This window comes from Mauremys mutica, chromosome 10 (genome assembly GCF_020497125.1).
Source record: "Mauremys mutica isolate MM-2020 ecotype Southern chromosome 10, ASM2049712v1, whole genome shotgun sequence".
NCBI lineage: Eukaryota > Metazoa > Chordata > Testudines > Geoemydidae > Mauremys > Mauremys mutica.
In genome coordinates this window covers 12,861,903-12,881,556 of record NC_059081.1, presented here as the reverse complement: position 1 = coordinate 12,881,556, position 19,654 = coordinate 12,861,903, and the positions used below count along the sequence as shown (strand labels likewise).

Here is a 19,654-nt window from a genome sequence, read left to right as displayed (position 1 = left end):
TCTTCTTCTGTAATATGGGGATACTAGCACTTCCCTACATTGCAGGGGTGTTGTGAGGATAAATATATGAATGAGTCTGTGGCATTCAGATGCTACAATGATGGAGCCCATATAAGATACTTAGATAAAAATACAGGTTGCAAACCTGAGTGGCAAAAGGAGGGAACTAGCACCAGCTCCGCCTTTTTCTGCTTGTTTCTTCCGGGCTCCTGACAAAAGGTCAGATGGGATGATTTTGTCTCAGCCAGCTCACCGTCGTTCAAACCCCATTCCCAGTAAGACACTGACCAGGGAGCTGCAGGCTTTGTAGGCCACCTCCTGCCCGTATTAATGGTGAAAGTAGCAATAGGCCAAATAGCAGAACAAAGGGAGCTGTATTTGGCCCACAGGCTGCTATGCCTTGACCACCTTGATCTTAGGAAAAATATTTCTATATTTTTTTGCCCAGGAACTGAGCATTGTGTGTATTTTCCTTGCTCTGCAGGAGCAGATGGAAGTAGGAGAACAAAAAGGGCAATAAAAAAAGAAAACCCTAAAGATATCCTCAGAATAGGTAAACATAACAGAAACATTATCTGGGTCACATTTGGGCAACAGAGTTTGCTCTGTTTCAAGTGCAAATGGTTTACTGATGATTTAGATGAACTTCCTGGGGAGTGTTTGAAAATTCCTGGCACACGTTCTATTTACCATCTGTTAGGAGGACTTTGATGAGCCAGCAAAGACATGTTGGAATGGAGTAGCTGTTATAACAGAGTATTGTGATCCACTAACTTAAGCATCTTTTAATCTTTTTGATTATTTATTTACAGTGATGTAAATAAATGTACTTTTATCAGAAAGTTCCAACACTGACTATTCTTTCATATCTAATAAAACTCTTTTACGTTTCTACCCAAACTTGGAAATAACAGTCTCAACAAGCTGAAAAATATAGAAATTTCCTTCCTAAAGGTCTTCTTATGAGGTGTTAGAACAGTCGTAATTTATTTGCATTGGTATTAGTACTTAATCTTAACATTCCTACCAGGCCCATGTGCCCACACCTGGAAAGAAAGCTGATGGAATTTTTTTCATAATTTCAAATTTTTGGACAAGAAATGTTACCATTTTTGCAAAAAATTTCCTCTGTTTTTCAACCAACTAAAAGAATTGGTCAATAAAATGTTTACCAGCTTTATTTGTAAATATTATAGCCTACAAGATACCAAATACTTTATCCTGTTGTACCAGATAAAGACATTGTTAAACTGAAGTTAAAGTTGAGAATACATATCCATAACATAGAGGTTTTAAAAAAAACATCTTTATAAGGGCACTGAATTATTAAAACCAACCATTAAAATTTTTTAAATATTATTATGATTAAATTTAACCATGCTCCAAACCCCCTGAAAAAAACAAACGAATCAAGCCTAAACCAGGAAACTGAAAGTAAAAGTTGAACTTAAAAGAAACCCAAACATTTGAATACGTAGGTATATGGCCAACTGATCAACACTGCGCCTTAAAAGGAATCTACTAACACTTCCCTACTTTACCAAGATGTTGTGAGGCTTAATTAATTAATATTTGTAAAACACTTTGAGATCCTCACATGGAAGGCACTATAAAACTGCAAAGCATTATTAAAAAAATATTAGTTACAATTTATATATGTATACACAGGATTAAATTATGATCACGTTTCTTTCAATAGGCGTTCATTGCCTTTTATGATGTGTCATGGAAAATAATTAAATCTGATTTACTTAGACATAATGTACATATTTTTGCTAACAAATTAATAATATAAATGATATATAAGTAAAACAGTGAAACATAGTTTCACTTTGGAAATTGGTGTGAAAAACTCTTATGTCTAAATAGTGTCAGAGTATCATAAATTTTAATGTGGAATATTCTTAACTGTCAATGTACAGTGATACTGAGCAGGTCATCCATATTTTCCATTTTTTTGCAAGAAACACAAATGACCAATTAAATCAATTGATAGTTGATGATAAGTGAGAATAGTTTCCTCTTCCAGGTACATGGAATGATAGTTTTTGTAGCCACTTCTTTTTTCTTTCTATCTTATTTTTGCTCTAGATAAACCACACTTGAAATAAAGTCCACTAACCTGGACTTTAGTTGCTGAAGTCAGTGGATATGAGCGTACTCAGTAACAGGCCTTACATTTGTAAATTCCTAAGTATATTGGTGGAAATTTTCAAAAGTGTTTAGTGATTTTCAGTTGTTGAACTGGAGACACCCTAAAGGGGTTTCATTTTCAGAAAGTGCAAGGCACCCATACGCTAAAAATAAGGCCCTTGCAGGGAGTCTCAGGTTGGGGCACCCAAAAATTGAAGCATCAAAGTCACTTTTTAAAATTGTCCCTTGGTTTACACACATTCCTTGACTCAAATACTTTCCTGATGGTCACCAATTGGGCAAATCTGTGAAAAATGTCAATTAGCCAGGGCCGGCTCCAGGCACCAGAGAAGGAAGCAGATGCTTGGGGCGGCCAATGGAAAGGGGTGGCACGTCTGGGTCTTTGGCGGCAATTCAGCAGCAGGTCCGTCACTCCCCATCTTCCTCTTTGAGCTGCCGCCGAAGTGCCGCCAAAGAGGAAGACAGGGAGCGAATGACCCGCCACTGAATTGCCACTGAAGAATGAAGCAGCATGATTGAGCTGCTGCCGAAGTGCCGCTGATCAGCTTTATCTTTTTTTTTTTTTCTTCTTCACCGCTTGGTGTGGCAAAAGCTGGAGCCAGCCCTGCAATTAGCAATGACAATCCCATGTTGGTGTGGATTACTCTCATATGCCGTGTGGAAGAATGCACAACAAAAAGAATTTTAGCTGACTGCAGCCCAGAAAGAAAGAAACATCTCTGCACAAATAAGACTATTTCTTATGAGAAAACTCCTCAAAAAGTGCCTGCAAGTCCTCGGCACACAAAACTATCCACTGAATTTAATGGGAGTATTATGTGTGTGCAAACCCTGGTCCCTAAACATAGCCTGAACACATGGGCTATGGACAAAGGAATTGACGTGGGTGAGCAGCCTGGGATGTGGGGATGGAATTGCGCTTCCAGTATGGAAGCAGGTCCCAGAACATCCTCACAGACAAACCATGGTGATTAATGATTCCCGCCGACTATGCAGCTGATATATGTGGTGTTTGGGTAAGGGGGATGGAACCCAGGTGGATTCCCTTTCAGGGAATTCCTGTGCCATAAATGTGGCACAAGAGTAACATAGGTGGCTCTATGCTGGCCTGGGATGGGAGTACCCACCCCACACAAGGCCCAAACAGGTAAAACAGGCCAATTAAGCTATAGGCTACACCTGGTGGAAAGCCAGGGACTGCTAAGGCCTAATGACTGATAAAGCCTGCTGAGGTTGAGCTGGGATAAGCTTATAAAGAGAGGAAGTTGGTATAGGAGAAGGGCTGCAGGGAGGAACTCTGCAGTCACTCCCTAGAGAAGAGGGGATTTGGCTAAAGGCATGAAGAAGTTCTAAGGGGGTCATTCACCAGGTGGACAAGGATGGCCTTTGGACTTTAAGAAAGCCTTTGACAAAGTCCCTCACCAAAGGCTTTTAAGCAATGTAAGCAGACATGGGATAAGAGGGAAGGTCCTCCCATAGATAAGTAATCATTAAAAGATAGGAAATAAAGGGTAGGAATAAACAGTTTTCACAGTGGAGAAAGGTAAATAGCAGGGTCACCCAAGGATCTGTACTGTTGGGACCTATCCTGTGCAAGTATTCATAATTTATCTGGAAAAAGGGGTAAACAGTGAGGTGGCAAAGTTTGCAGACAATACAATATTACTCAAGATAGTTAAGGCCAAAGCAGACTGCGAAGAGTTACAAAGGGATCTCACAAAACTGGTGACGGCAATGTTGAAATTCATTTGTTAAGTGAAAAGTAATGCACGTTGGAAAACAATGCTAACTACACACATAAAATGACGGGGTCCAAATTCCTGTTACCACTTAAGAAAGAGATCTTGGAGTCATAGTGGCTAGTTCTCTGAAAACATTTGCTCAATGTGCAGTAGTGGTCAAAAAGCTAGCAGCATGTTAGGAACCATTAGAAAAGGAATCGATAATTTCCTATCATAATGCCTCTATATAACTGCATGGTATGCACACACTTTGAATATGTGTCCAGTTCTGGTTGCCCCATCTCAAAAAAGATATATTAGAAATGGGAAAAAGTACAGAGAAGGCCAAGAAAAATTATTAGGGCTATGGAACAGGCCCATATGAGGAGAGATTAAAAAATCTGGGAAAGTTCAGCTTGGAAAAGAGATGACTAAGGGGGGATATGATAGAGGTCTATAAAATTATGAATGGTGTGGAGAAAATGAATAGGGAAGTTCTATTTACCCTTTGACATAACACACAAACTAGGGGTCACCCAATGAAATTAATAGGCAGCAGGTTTAATACAAACAAAAGGAAGGATTTCTTCACACAGTGCACAGTCAACATGTGAAACTGGTTGCAGGGAATGTTGTGAAGGCCAAAACTATCTCTGGGTTCCAAAAAGAATTAGATAAGTTCATGGAGGATAGGTCCATCAGTGACTATTAGCCAAGATGGCCAGGGGTGCAACTTCATGCTCTCGGTGTTACTAAACCTTTGATTGCTAGAATCTAGGACTGGATGACAGGGGCTGGATCACTCAAAAATTGCCCTGTTATGTTCATTCCCTCTGAAGCATCTGGCCCCAGCTACTGTCAGAAGACAGGATACTGGGCTAGATGGACCATTGGTCTGACCCAGTATGGCCGTTCTTATGTTCTTAAGCCCAGGATCCTGCCTTGGAATACAGACTCTGGGAAGAACCCAAGAGAGGGTGAAGTAGCCACAGGGAGTAGAGGAAGCTCCAGTGGTAACCCAGTGGGGAATCCAGAAGATAGGGAAGAAAGGTAGGAAAGCGCCCAGGGAAAGAGTAAGAAAGTCAGAGATTGAGCAGACTGTGGTTGCTGGGCGTAGAGTTCCTGGGCTGGCACCTGGAATAGCAGGCGGGCTTGGGTTCCCCTACTAGCCATAGGGAAGTGGCACAGTCTTGATTGGGAAGACTGTTTGGAATGGCACCCGGACAGTGGGTCCAGTGAGACTTTGTTATCCTGGAAGGGGAAAACTATATAGTGACCTGGCCGGAGAGCCAGGCCATGAAGACAAAGGGCCAAGTGACAGAGAGGAAGCACTGCGACTCCTAGAAAAGGGCTATGACGCGAGCGAGAGACGGACGTGAGCATCAGCCTGAGCAGAGCTAATCCCAGGACACAGCCATAAGGGGGCGCCCCAGCAGTGAGTAGAATCCCCATGACATACCCTGTCTCGCAACCCCTGGTGTAGGTGCATGGCAGAAGTAGGTGCATGGCAAAGATAGGAAGGGGCATATTGGGAGGGGTGTGGCCAGAGAACACCACACTCTGGCTATTCTGGACTATGTGATTGCTACATGTGGAACTGTGAGCAGCGGTCACCCCAGCCACCATAAAAGCCCTGAACTGGGGACAGAAAGGTGGCACATAGCCACTGCTGTGTTCCCCCCCACGCCCCAGGCTATGTCACTCAGAGGTGCAGCTCATAATCTGGTCCCTGTTCTGCAACAGTTATTTGTTTTAGCAACCCAGCTCCTGCTCAGCGAGTTATCCCTGAAACATGCTCCAGTGGGTATATCACTAAACAAGAGTTTTGTTAAACAAATTCTTTCCAAGCTGAGGCCTTCTGTGCCATGGGGGATAGTGCTGATGAGGATATATGGAACAGGACCTCTCACTCCTCCACTGATGGTGTTTTACAAACAGGCAAGCCTAGAACAAATATACAAAACTGGATTGAACGTGCGTTGGAGGGAATGCAACCCGAAAGTTACCTTCCTGCACATATGGTGGGAATGTCCTAGAGTATTTTCCAGCAATTCTGGAAAGATGCCTGTTGACAAATTAAAGACATAACAAGAACTGAATTCCCACAGGATCCATTGCTCTTGCTTCTGTGGATGGGTCTATTCCATGGATCTATGATTTGGAAAGAACTGAATTAATCACCCATGTATTGGTAGTATCTGGATGTATTATCACTTCCTATTGTAAGACGAAGGACCCTGTTATCTCTCATGGAATGGTTTGACTAAATTTGGGACATTTGAAACATGGAAAAAATGACTTAGTCAAAAGGACAATTGAATCAGTGTCTTTTAACTTGGGATGCTGGCTTTTAAATTCTCTTAGTGTAAAATAACCAGCAGGCAAAGACATAAACAAATCTTTATTTTCGTGTCCTGATTTCTTGCAGATTGCTGACTGGTTCGGACACAGGGATTTGCTCTGCATGTGCAAATGCAGGTGCGTTTTTATTTTATTAAAATGATTAAAATAAAACAGAAGTTTTTAAAGCAATATCTATGTAGAATGCTGCCCTTTGCACATTATTATTATTATTAGTTTTATAGAGCCCAGAGGTATCGTAGGCACTTTGATGAAACTTGAATCGTGTGTGGTTTTTTTTAAAGAATGTACAGTCTTAAGGTCCTGGTACTGCAAGCATTTCTTCACATGAATAACGTTGTCCGTGTTCGTAATCCCATGCACATACAAAGTTGCAGGACTGAAGCTTATGCGCTGCAACTGACTGACAAATGAGGATATAAAGAGCACTAGGAAGGGGAGGAAATGGGTTACAGATATATGATAAACAGCCAAGGTATACATTCATTTTGGTGGTACAATCTCTTTAAAGCAAGCACGCACATTTTCCACCCTGAATGCAAAATACAGAGTAAAGCTACCTGGTTTGTGAAATACTGGCTGAAGTGACAAAAGCACTGTCAAAATCTCAGTAACCTTTTTGTCCCAGGTATTGTGCATTATTGCTCTTAAAACCATCCCATTTGTTATGTGCAAGCACACACCAGTAGCTACAGAGAGTTAATGAGATGAGTCCAAACTAGAACCTCTTATGCACCCTCACCCGCAACTCAAATATTACTGGTTTGGATAAAACAAGACCTGGCGAAAGTGAAGCAGAGACTTTGGAGATGTCACTTCGTCTCTCTGTACCTTAGTTCCCCATTTGTAATAGCACTTCCCTACCTCAAGGGGTGTTGTGAGGATAAATACATTGCCGATTGTGAGTTGGTTACTACCATGACGGGGCCATATAAGTGCCTAGGAAAGAGAGAGAGAGAGAATAGTTTGACGGTGGAGCAGATGGCTGCTTTGTCACTTACAGCCTCAGGTCTGGTGCTGAAACAGGAGGAAGGGCAGGAGCTCTCCATGAACTCTCAGAGACTGCCAGAAGGTATTGCTGTCAGAATCTGGCAGAGGGGTGAGGATTGACGCATCCTCGAGGGAGGCTGGTGGCCCTGCATGAGACTGTGCAAAGACAGGTAGAAGTTTTTTTCACTTCCCTGGACCAAGGGGAAAAGACCTAACCAAACCCTCGATCTGTTTCTCAGGACAAGATCCTGAAGGAAGGTTGATACAAGCCTTCAGTGGGCAGCCAAGAGGGGGAGAGTGGGACGAAGACTGGCTGATGAAGCTACTGTTGGTGGATTGCTTTTTGTGCACTCCAGAAGAAGGTGGAGTTTTTGTTTTAGCTGGAGCACTAAACTACTCCGAGAGAGGAAAACTGAGCCTCGTCCTCCACAATCAGAGGTACGAGACTTTGCCACATTGCCCCAGGCACAAGAGGGCAAGTGAAATTCAATAAGATACAGACTCCTTTAGGCCCATGGAAAGTCCCAGCCCAAGTGTTTTAGCAGAGGTCTCATTGCAGCAGAGGTCTCTCTCGACAACATAGAGGGGAGTGGAAAAGTGAAGTGAAATGCAGCAGCTGCCAGAACTGGCACTGTAGCTAGGATCTTTAGTGCAGTCTGTTCTTATTAATAGGTGCAAATTGTGCACTGTGTAAAATGATAAAAAGATGTTTAAATCTGATTATACACAATTCTGTCTTGTCAAGAATAACATTTCAATTAAGGTGCATTTTAAAACTGCCAGCATCCAGGTAGGCAATGACTGTCAGCTTGCTGTAAAATGGAAGATTGCAGTATACAGCTGGATAAATTAATTTCCCACAAGACAAGATGCAGTTGCTCCAGCATAAATCAGCTGTAGTTTAGCTTGTTAGGCATGTTCAGGGCTTATCACAGGGATGCTAAACACTACTGATGGCTGCAGTGCAATAACTGCATGCAGGGGTAAATCCTCTTGAGTGCAGTTGTTTGGAGCAGAGCCTGCACTGGTGGATACAAGACCTGTGAGTGCTCACATGTCTGATCTTCTGAAAGGCAAACAGCTATCAGCAGTTGACAGTATGAACTGATGTTGTCTATGCTAAGTAGAAGGACCATTTGAAGAACAGAAACATGCCTGTGATGGGGCTTTTGGATCCTTTCTGGAGACTGGTGAGGAAAGGGTTAATCCTCTCCCTCTGGACAGAGGCAGGCAGGATCAGGATTGTTTCCCCTGCATTCAGGGAAATGCAGAATAGCAAGGCTGAGCCAGTTATGACCCACTAGCCCAATCCTTCAAGGCCCTGAAGAGTTTATGGGGGACTTCAGCCCATAGTCTGGGTCCAACGATCTTCTCTTGGTGCACATAGATTTGATGATGCCATTGGCGGTTGACTGGTCTATTGTCCCTAATAAGTGCTGGTCTTTTCTAGAGGTAAGTTTTATTCTTTAAACTTATTTTTGTTTCTCTTGCATTTGGCACTGAACCTTTTGATGTAAACAGAGAAGCAAGCTGGTGTAGTTCACAGGCCGTTCCAAGTCATGGACACTGATGATTTCATCTCAGTCCCCATCAGGGTAGTTTGCTGAGCTATGCTTAATGTACTGTGGGTACTTCTTTTTTATGAAGATGTGGGATGTTGCACATCTAATAAAACATGACAGTCCACAGTGGGGTGCATTCATTTTATTCCAAATTACAATACAAATCCATAAAGGACCAGATTGAAAGCAAACGTGATGAAGATGAATCATTGCAAGGAGGGAGAAAAACATCTTCAGAGAAACAAACTAGACAACTGGTGGAGCTTCATGTAGCTTACAAAAACTATATCAATCAGGGTAGACAATAGACGCTGGCATTACTTCAGAATACAGGAACACTTCAAGAGTCCCCTTTTTAAAAAAAAATTAAGCCAGTGATTGCTTATTTAATAATCAGTGAATCTGAGGAGTAAATACGTTAAGGACTTTCTCTTTGATAAGGCACTGATAAAATTTACACGTGTTGTAACTAGAGTTATCTGAACGTTTTAAACAAAAGAATGACTTCTGTATTAAATGGAAATTTTGACAACAATTTTTCCCCCAGTTTTTGGTTGTCCAAAGTCTTAAAACTTTTATTGGGGTTTTATTTTTATGTAAACCTGAGAAATTCCATAAAAATTTTCGACAAAAATGAAAAACTTCATTTTTGTCAAACTTTTTCACAGAAAATAATAAAAACAATCGCTTTAGTTGTGACCATCCGGCTTCAAATCTAGATCCCTGTTCCACCTTCTGGTTGTGTTGCACTGCTCAGGCAGCATAAAATAGCTGGAAAAGCAGGGGAAATTTCTGAGTGGCATAAAGCTAACATAACCAGTAATATGCCACCTGCTCCCTGCCCTACAATTAGGGGGAATTCTGCAGGCATAAGGGATGGTGAGCAGAGCAAATTGCACTCCAGTAATCCTGGGCCTGTTGGAACAGCTCCAGAGAACCATTACTGTCAGAGTAATTTAGAGCAGCCCTGAGGCTGCTCTAAGTTATACCAAAGGCTGAAACAGTCTGTGTCTTGTCCCAGCACGAGGGGGAGAAGAACATAAAGAAGAGTTAGAACCACCTGCCCCTGTCCCTATTTGTTCCTGAGCCAATCATAACCTGGTTGGACCCATGAATCTGGCCATGCAGCTTCAAGATTGTGCTCAGCCTTCTGAAGTGTTGAATAGGTTCCTATTCCTTTTATTTGCTTACCTCAGAGCTGTTGTTATAACCTAGCTCTCATTCAGCTTTTTCATAACATCTGTATTTGGTTTCCTTTACAAGGAGGCAGAAGTTGCCCAAAGAATCAACTATTTTTCTCCCCCACAGACACAAAGCTAACTATGGGCAGAAACCATTGATTGGTCCTTTAATCCATTATCAGATTGAAGGGGGAATCACTGAACGTTTTGATGGTGCTAATTTGCTCTTGGGCATTTCTGGCTATTAATGTAATAGAAAAAAATAAAATAAAAGTCAAATCCTTGTAAGAGGAACACCTCCCGTTGCAAAACATGTAAACAAATTGACATGTGCCAAAACCAAAACAATATACTCCCCTTCCGCCCCCGTCCCACATACCCCACAGCACAAGTATTTAAATGAGAAATGTGCACCAACTACGCACCTGGGTAGCCATGCCTCATAGAATCTCCTTTCAAACTATACCACCTTCTCTTTATTAGTAAAATGTGTGGGTGGGTTCTGTTTTGATCTCCCACCTTTAAAAAAAAAATCCATGAATAACCATTTGAATCCCTCTTTTGCCTTCTTTTGTGCCTTAATATGCATAGAGTCTGTCCCCATCTACTCTTTTCAAAGTAGTGGTTGAAGTGGGCCAGTACAATGGATACATCTACAGGTCATGCTAAGGCAGGGAATACTATTACTGCTAAATATATTAAGGTATTATAATGCTAATTCATAAATGTAGGTCTCAACCTGTTTTACAAAATAAAGTGGTTCCTCTCCTGAGCTCCACTTACAACCCAAGGCCCACTCACGTATGGCATCAAAATGAGATGCCACCACGAGTAGATTGGGCTACTCTTCACAATATGATCGTCCCTGTCCTGTCTTGTGTGTGTTTCGGGCATCTGTGCATCCTGCTAGTGTTTCCCTGCAGAGCTGTGGGAAAGGGTTGCCATGTAAACTTGCAACAGTGAATCCAGGACAGAAATTGTCTCCAAAGCCTGGTTTTGGCTCCAACTGCCATAGAAACAAGAGCCCCTCCTCTTCAGAAAGCAGCCTGAGGAGCCTGGGATAGGTCACCAGAGATCTCTGAACAAATACTAGGGATGTTTCTGTGACAGCTTTGGAGCTGCCTGTGGTAATTTATGAATACTCTATATTCTATATGTTTGGCTGCTTGTTGTAAGAGGGTTTACCACATGAAAATGTGGGGTTCGTTCAAGAAGAGGCTGGCTGCATGTAAGCAGGAAAGGGAACAATGGGTTCAGCTAGCCATACAGCTCCCAACAGTTGAGGTACAATGCAAGTGCCTTCGCTCCAAAAGTCTACCACCACCACCCTTCTGAGATCACCAGATTGTTTTTTGGGCAGTAGAATAAAAAAGGCCTGTTAAATTGAGAACAAAGGACTTGGCTGGATTTTAAAAGACAGTCCCTCAAGGAGAGGGGAAGGAGAGTTAAGAGGAACAGAATGAGACTTAGACCCTCAGAAGTTAGGGGTCTGGGGCAAGATAGACATGCTTGTAGACCTTTTGTTGTTTCATAAACCTTCTCTTGTGCCAGGTTTTGGCCTTACTGTTAAGATTAAGCAATACTTTGTTATAGGAGGGCTGTTTTGGGTCACTGTAATCCAGACTCCTGAGGTGAAGAACCTCAGGTGCCCAAACCCAGTTAGTCTTTCTGGGTGAGCACAGCTAATCCATGAGGTATTGTAGCCTAGGGACAGTCTACGTCTCTTGGGATATAATCCTACAATTCTCCCATTCATAAAGGCCCAAGGCCTGAGACCGGACAGGATGCACTCAAGAGACCAGAAGAGGGGTCATAAATTCAGCTACCCTTGCAAATGTGACCATTTCCCCAAAGGGAGGCAGTCTGAAAGGCTGAAGATAAACAGCCCCGAAGTTGGGAGAATCACATGGGGGCACTGTAGGCATAGCCAGAGCTCCCATCTTATCCTCTGCAAGTACCAGTCCTTGCTGCTGCCACAATGAACCTAAGATCCCTGTTTACAGCTTGTGAGAACTTCAGAGACCAGGGGAGGAGAGACTCACCACAAGTGGATCTAGGTAGCCCCCTACTACACTTTAGGATGTGTGAGGGTGAGGCTCTCACATCACCCTCATGCAGAGAGGCAGCAGTTCCCGAGAGAACATTGTGCATCTTGTACCCTGCCCCATTACTGGAGTCTCTTATCCCCACCAACAAACAGACCAATTTTGAGCACTTATGACTGAATATTTTCTTGCCATTGACTAGTCAGCATTCTTAGCTAACCCAAAATGTGCATTGGAGTTAGTTTTGCATAAGGGAGATCCATTCGGTGGGGTGTTTGGGGGTGAAGGTTGGGTCTTGGGGATTATACTTTTAGCCTACAATTACCTAATGCAGTAAAGGCAGTCAGCCTTTTTTTACAATAATCTATTTTCTGATTCTTACCCCTTGTGAGTTTATACAAAGCCCTCCAGGGTGGGCTGCCCACACCTGTGGCTTTCCCTTGTCCATGTGTGTGTCTTATTAACAAATCATGTCACTCCCATTAGTGTAAGTGTGGTACTCTGGGTTTCCCTGCAAATCAGCTTCTGGGGGAGGGGACTAAAGGGTGCACTCAGGGTGTACCGACTACTTTGCCCCCTTGAGGCACCACACACTCTTTAATCTGGTACCCAACATCCTTCTAGAAACCCCCTTCCCAAGGATCTAATAGCCCCGGACTGTTGCTAAAACCCTGATGACAGCTACCCAGATGACAGTGCCCTTACTTGGAGCCAAGGGCAACCAAAATATTATCCTTGAGTTGAACCGGCTGAAGCAGTGATACTCTTCCGAGCTCCAGACACAAAATAAGCTCTGCCCACATGAGAGAGCATTCACTATATATTGTGCAGATATTCCAAGTATGATCATGCGCATCCTCTGGAATCCTTGGGCTCAGTTTGCTGTAGGTGAGATCCAAGTATACCTATTAGCTCGGTTTGGTTTTCTCTTGGTGAGGCTCACCTCCCCTGCTGGACTTCTTGAGCTTGATTCCCTCCTTGGGCACTCAGATGCCCAACTGCAAATGCAGAGAGATGTCACTACACCAGTTACATATTTCCAAGAACAGATTCATAGATTTTTAAGATCAGAAGGAACCATTATGATAAACTATTCTGACCTCCTGTATAACACAGGCATTAGAATTTCATCCAGTAATTCCTGCATCAAGCCCATAACTTTTGGTTGAGCTAGAGCATACCTTGAAGAAAGAGATCCAATCTTACAATTCAAGAGCATTCACCACGTCCCTAGGTAAAGTTGTTCCAATGGGTAATTACCCTTAATTTAAAAAATCTGTGCTTTATTTCTCTTTGAATTTGTGTAGTTTCAGTTTCTAGCAAGTGGATCTCATTATGGCTTTCTGCTGGATTAAAGAGCCCTTTACTATCAGAATTTTTCTTTCCATTACAGACTGATTAAGTCACCTCTTAACTGTCTCTTGGATAAACTAAATAGATGGATCTTCTTTAGTCTCCCACTGTAAGGCAGGTTCTTCAGACCTTGAATCATTCTTGTAGCTCTTTTCTGAGCCCTTTCAACTCTGTCAATGTTCCTTTAAAAATCTGGATTCCAGAACTGGACACAACCCGCACTCCATGTTCAAAAAGATTCTTAGCTTTCCAGAACTAGAGCTCCATAAGTTAATAATGTAATCAAGTATCAAATTTTGCTGGGATGCCACTGAGAAGTTTCCTGTCTTCACATTCAGCTTTAAAAACCCTACTTACTCTTCAAAAAAGCAGCCACAACAAGGAAAAAATATTAAGGATAATTTTTTTTTAACAGAATCTTGTGTGTCTTTGTGTAACTTACTAGTGAGAATTATGGAAATCCTCTATTACATTCTTAACTGTACATTAAACTACAGTCTTTGCTTTTATCACATACAGATTAAAATATTCAGTTACATTATCTGGTGACCATTCAGCCATGTGACTGAAGAAAGTAATATGAAAAGGACATTTTAGAAGCTGATATTGCACTAAATATGGTTCTCAACAGCTCCAGTGTAAATCCATAGTAATGTCTTTACTACATAACCCTCTTGACACCCCTTCCAGCCCTACATTTCTATTATTTTGTGATGATAAAGACTGAAATTCATGGGATTACTCTGGTAATTGAGATGGAATCCAGCCCATTTTCTTTATTATATGATTAAGAATGTGTCATTTATGCTGAGAGGAGTTACTTTCCAGTTGCCACTAAACAGTTAATCCAGATGCCCTTTTACAATTAATCAACATGGTTTTGGGAATTTGTTGCTTTAGGTGGGATCAAATACTTGTTTTAAAATATTTTGGTACTTTGGGCTGGGAGTTTCAAAGGAGTCTAAGGGTGTTAGGTGCCCGATTCCAATTAAGAACAATGGGATTTGGGCACTAATTTCCTTAAATTCTTTTTAAAATCTCAGCATTACTGTGCAGCTGATCTTAACTGTATGCATCATAGAACAGGAGGTAGCACTTTAAAAATAGCATTGTTGAACTAAATCCAGTAAAAGAGATTCTGGCTTTTTCCTCTGAGACACTATATATTTAAACACTCAAAATTAATTGAATAACATTAACTTTGTCGACATATCAGCCTCTTAACCTTTCAGATTAATTTAGTAATGGCGATATCTTTTGTTTTGACTCTTTTCAGATTAAAAATTTGCCTTTTATAGAGGAAAACCAAGAATTAAATAACTTTAAAATTGGGCATTTCTCAAGGATAATTAGAGGTTTCCTTTCTTACCAACAATAATCCAATACTGTGATTAAAATACCACCTTGTAGTACTTCAGTTAGTTCTACTAAAAAAAATTATTTATTTTCATAGTCACTTTCCAGTGTAACATCCTGTCCCCTCTACATTACAGCAATAGTTAGGGTTTTATCTGCCAGCTTATTGTTAGTATCACCAGTAAAATTTTGTGCAACTCTTTGAAAATCTTACTCTAACTATATATACTCAATTCCCTGGTTTGGCTCTCTATGATTCATTAGTTGCAATGATGTCATATTTGAAGGCACACAAGTTCTCTGTCTGTCATATTTCATTCCCTTTTCTGTAGACACTGGGACCCACTAAAAGTGAATGTGGAGAGAGATCCCCACAATCATTTCACTTGGATGTGAACAAAGTGAAATAAAAATCCCAGTGCTTCACTGCATTGAGAAAAGAGCAATTCCAGTCACAGTGAAATTTACACATTGAGCAAAACTAATCTGTGTTTAAAAAGATTTCACCATAAGAAAGTTCCAGTGTTTGCATGAATCTATAAACATACACTATAAATAGATGTGTATGTATACATATGTATAGGTACTGCATATACAGAGAGACATGCATACTTACTTACTGGATGTGTATATAACACCCATTTATATACAGATCTATTCCTCATCTTGAAGCTATCATTAAGATTTAAACAAGAGAATTTAGAGCATAGAGAGGTATATTTTCAAATCCTGATGTAGGGAGTTTATCTGCAGTATTAAGAGTGTTATAGAATCCCAACCAGAGTATTTATTACAAAGAAATCTTTACATAAGTGCTGGAATGGTTTGCTGAATAACCAGATGTTGCTGCAGAGTCTCCCCACCCTGTTTCTTTAATAGTTTGATTAATCCTGCACATAAAACTGGGGCTGATTTAAAAAAAAATTCTATGCTGCAAACATCTCAGCATCTGGACACAGCTGAAGTCAAATCATTCAACCATACATCTCAGTTGCTTTTATTGTGTTTGAATAAAATAAAACCTTCCAAGAAGAAACATTGACCTATATATATATATTTTTTTTTTGTACGGTAAACACTGACATCTCTGAGCAGCTCAGAGTGCATGCAGAAACTTACATGCAAGTCAAACGTTAACCATTTGTTAGAAGAGAATTATACTGCTGATTTCCAAGCCAGTGTTACTGCTACAGTATTGTACTAAAATCTCAGCTATTTCAAACCCTCTAGCTAATGGCCATTAGGGTAGAAATCAATGATTATCTATCTGCTGGAGAAAGGAAAAAATAAATGAACTCTCTGAATATGTTGCTTAACATTGCCTACCAGAAACTTTTTTCTACTCACAGAAGGACAGCAGCAGTAGGGAAATCAGACCCAGCCTCTTCCAGTAACCCATTTTCTGGATCCTGCCAGCAACTGGAAACCCAGCTCCACAGTTTTGATCAATTCATCCTCCACCAGTGCAGCCAGTCTGGGATTATTTTGCTCCTAACCCAAAGCTCCCAGGCTTGTGAGGCTCCTGGCTAAACTTGCAAGGAAGGCGGATCCAGCTGTTTCAAATCCAGCTGTGTGTGGGGTCCGCCCAGGAACTGGAGTTTATGAACAAACTAAGCCTGACTCTCCTCTCTGACTATATACAAATATGGGTGGTGGTGGAGGGGGGGGAGCCTGGGGGGAAGAGCTCTGGCTCTGAGAGCAGAGTTTGATTTTCTGATGACAATATTCAGCTGCTTCAAACTCCATATTGTCCAAGGATCTTTGAAGAGCACTTCACTTCTATTGCAGGCATCTAATCAAAATGTTATGTTTACTACAACACACTCCTTTCATTAGAATAAAACCCAGACTGTGGCAGTTCAGTACATTGAGAATTGCTAATTTACCACTTTTCTCACCTTAACTCTACTTTTGTCAATACATTTGTAAAATTATTTGTTTAAAAATGCTTAATTGCAGGGTTCAGGACAACATACCTCTTCAGAAAGGGCACTTCAGCGCATGCTTAACTTTAAGCATATCTTTAAATTCCATTGATTCAGTGGGAGTTAAGCACATATTAAAATGCTTTCCTGAATTAGAAACTAAAATAATAATGCTTAGTATTTACGCAGTGTTTTTCTTCCCAAGATCTCAAACTGTTCTTCAAAGGTTTGTAAGCAATATTCTCCCCACTTTACAGATGGGGAAACTGGTACCTAGAAAAGAACTGGCTTGCCCCAGTTATTAACACAAGCAGTCTGTGAGAAAAATGGGAATAAAACTTGTGTCCTGACTTCCAGTTCTGTCTTCTATCCCCTGAAACACAAATATGCTAAAGTAGTGACCAGAGTAATTTACCATGACAGAGAAAGAAGTGATGATATCCATTCTTTTACAGCCAAAAAGTTACTCTAATTTGAGGCTTGTTTTCCGCAGTTATTGCTAGGTGATACATCCAGAAATTTCTGGATATATACTTAGTACTATGTATATATACTGTAAAGCTATGATTTTTCACTTACTCATTTTACAGTTTATTAAACTCTGTGTGTTGCTGATGATATATAGCCGAGTTTAGCTTCAATAAGAAATGAAACTTCAGGTCCTTATACTTATCTTCACGTTCAAGGCCCATCACAATCTATCCCCATCCTAGCTAGCATCCCTACTTTGCCGTGATGTCTACAAAACCCTGGACAATGATGAGGCTGCTGCTTTGCTGAGACCATTGGCTGTCATGATGACCAGTAGTGTCTCTTTGTTTCCTTGTACTCTCCCATCTGTTTGTATCCATCTATTGTCTCTTGTCTTACACTGAGGTCTGGTCTACACTGGGGGGGGCAGGGGGAGGGAAATCAATCTAAGTTACACAACTTCAGCTATGTACTTAGATCTACTCACCGCAGTGTCTTCACTGCGGTGTGGCGACAGCTGACACTCCCCCGTCGACTCCAGCTACGCCTCTCGCTCCGGTAGAGTACCGGAGTTGACGGGAGAGTGCTCGGCGGTTGATTTAACCAACAGTTATGGCTTTGATTCAGGAATTACTGGGTGAAATTGTATGGCCTGTGTTATGCAGGAAGTCAGACTAGATAACCATAATGATCCCTTCTGCCATTAAAATCTGTGGAATAAGGAGGGAAGTTTTGAACTGGAGGCTGAAATGTTTAGAATTCTTTGCTTAGGGGCAGTGTCTAAATATGTAGAGATCTACAACAGTCGAGAACTTTCCTAAGAAATGCAAACTGGAGAATATGATCCTGCCTAAGAGTAAACTGAGTCAGATTGTCAGCTGGTGTAAACTGGTATAGTTTTCATTACAACTGAGCTATGCTGATTTACACCAGCTGAGGCTCTGGCCCTGTATGTCTAAGTATTAGCAAATGTTTAATAACTCTTTTAAAATGAATTATTGTCCAATCTATATATTGAAATACTGAATTTTTAACCAGGGGTTCTTTGAGCAGATCACTGACTCCTTCTCATTTCGGAATTAGTGCACTTCAAAAGGTCCACAGTTCATTTCTGTTTGGCCCTTCGGTTTCCAGGCTTGAGCATTGTGTGTTTTTTTGTGTGTGTGGAAGTCAGAAGCAGGCAGGCTTTTGTTGGAAATGTCACAGATTATTCATGATGGATGTTTAAAACGCTTTAAAACCAGGAAGAATCTCCTGCGGAGAAGGAAAACTTGGAGAGAAGCGAAGTCCCCAGCAGGAGCCCAAAGGAACTTTAAACAGTGGTGGACACTGACAAGACAAGGTCTCTGTACAGTCAGTAGCTCTGAGTACAGCAAAATTTCAGCAATGGGATTTTTTAATGATCAGAAGCTAGAAAACTAGTGATAGCCCTGAACTAAAGGCCTAGATCAAAATAGCCACAAACTACAGGCATGTTTGAAATCTGAACCTACATGTGGATCCAAATAATCCCTAACTTTTTATGAGCCAAAACAAACCTTACTGTGAATGCTACTATGTTTAGGAGCATTCCCAGCCAAGATCCAGGTTTTACAGTCTGCATTCATCTTCACTGAAAACTAAAAATAGGAGATAGATGGAACATTAAAGGGCAAGAGTGTGGAATGCAAGAAAATACATAACGATATGCCCATGCAATATAATTTGAGGAAAAGATTCCTGGGTCAAATTCACCCACCTGAGCTGGAAACGGGGGATGCTCACCCTGGATGCAGGGCAGCAGGTTCTCCTGTGGGATGGTATCATTAAGATCCAGTTGAGGTTCTGTAATATCGCTGCCAGTGGAGGTTGTCTGGAAGAAATGTTGACTCAAAGCAACATCCAGCTGGCTCGGCCCTCTCCTAGGGCTGCCCTGACCATTTCTAATGCTGCTTTAATCAGAGCTTCCCTAGCCCGTGGCACAGTGCGGTTTATAAGTGGCCAGCGCTACTGAGCTTCTCTGTAGGCAAACCTCCCACAGCCTGCATTGCTCCAGAGTGTGCGTGGCCTGGACACTTCTGTCTGCTTTCAGATTTTTGTTTTAATAAGCTTAGATGAAGTCCTCCAATAACCTACATTTGATATTTGTCTGCTGAGCTGAGGCTATTTATTGTCAATCAGGGCTTGTCTACACAGCATGATCGTGCATGGCAACTCTGGAGCTGTGAGCACACAAGCCGGGAGTGAATGTTCAGTTGGTGTGCTGTAGGTTCCCACCAGGGCTTGCCATGCACGAACTCGCTCTGTAGACAAGCACAATGTGTTACATATATTTTTCAGATGAGGAAACTGAGAAAGGGAGATTAAGTTACTCTCCCAAGGACATGGAGCGAATTGGTTTCAGAGCCAGGCTTACGGCGCAGTACTTTTTTGGCTCTCTGCTCAAACCACTAGACCAGGCCTCTGCCTCACAAATAGCTCAGTGCTGAAGTCCTCCCTTATTTTTCAGACTTTATGCAAGAAAAAAACCCCCAAACTTACTGGGCGCTTTGCCTG

General features: G+C 41.5%; 1 protein-coding gene across 6 annotated transcripts in view; it reads right to left on the bottom strand.

Moving 5' to 3' along the window:
* Positions 1–19,654, bottom strand: part of LOC123378359 (TGF-beta receptor type-2-like) — a 148,159-nt gene that overhangs the window by 42,693 nt on the left and 85,812 nt on the right. For 2 of the 6 annotated variants that reach the window (XM_045032019.1, XM_045032020.1), the window contains exon 1: positions 16,071–16,298. The exons of 3 other annotated variants lie outside the window; for them this stretch is intronic. In XM_045032019.1, the coding sequence (XP_044887954.1) occupies positions 16,071–16,122 (52 nt within the window). In that variant the 5' untranslated portion in view covers positions 16,123–16,298. Of the gene's footprint in view, positions 1–16,070; positions 16,299–19,654 lie in introns of those variants that run through there. One more of the 6 variants, XM_045032017.1, reaches the window with a different exon arrangement.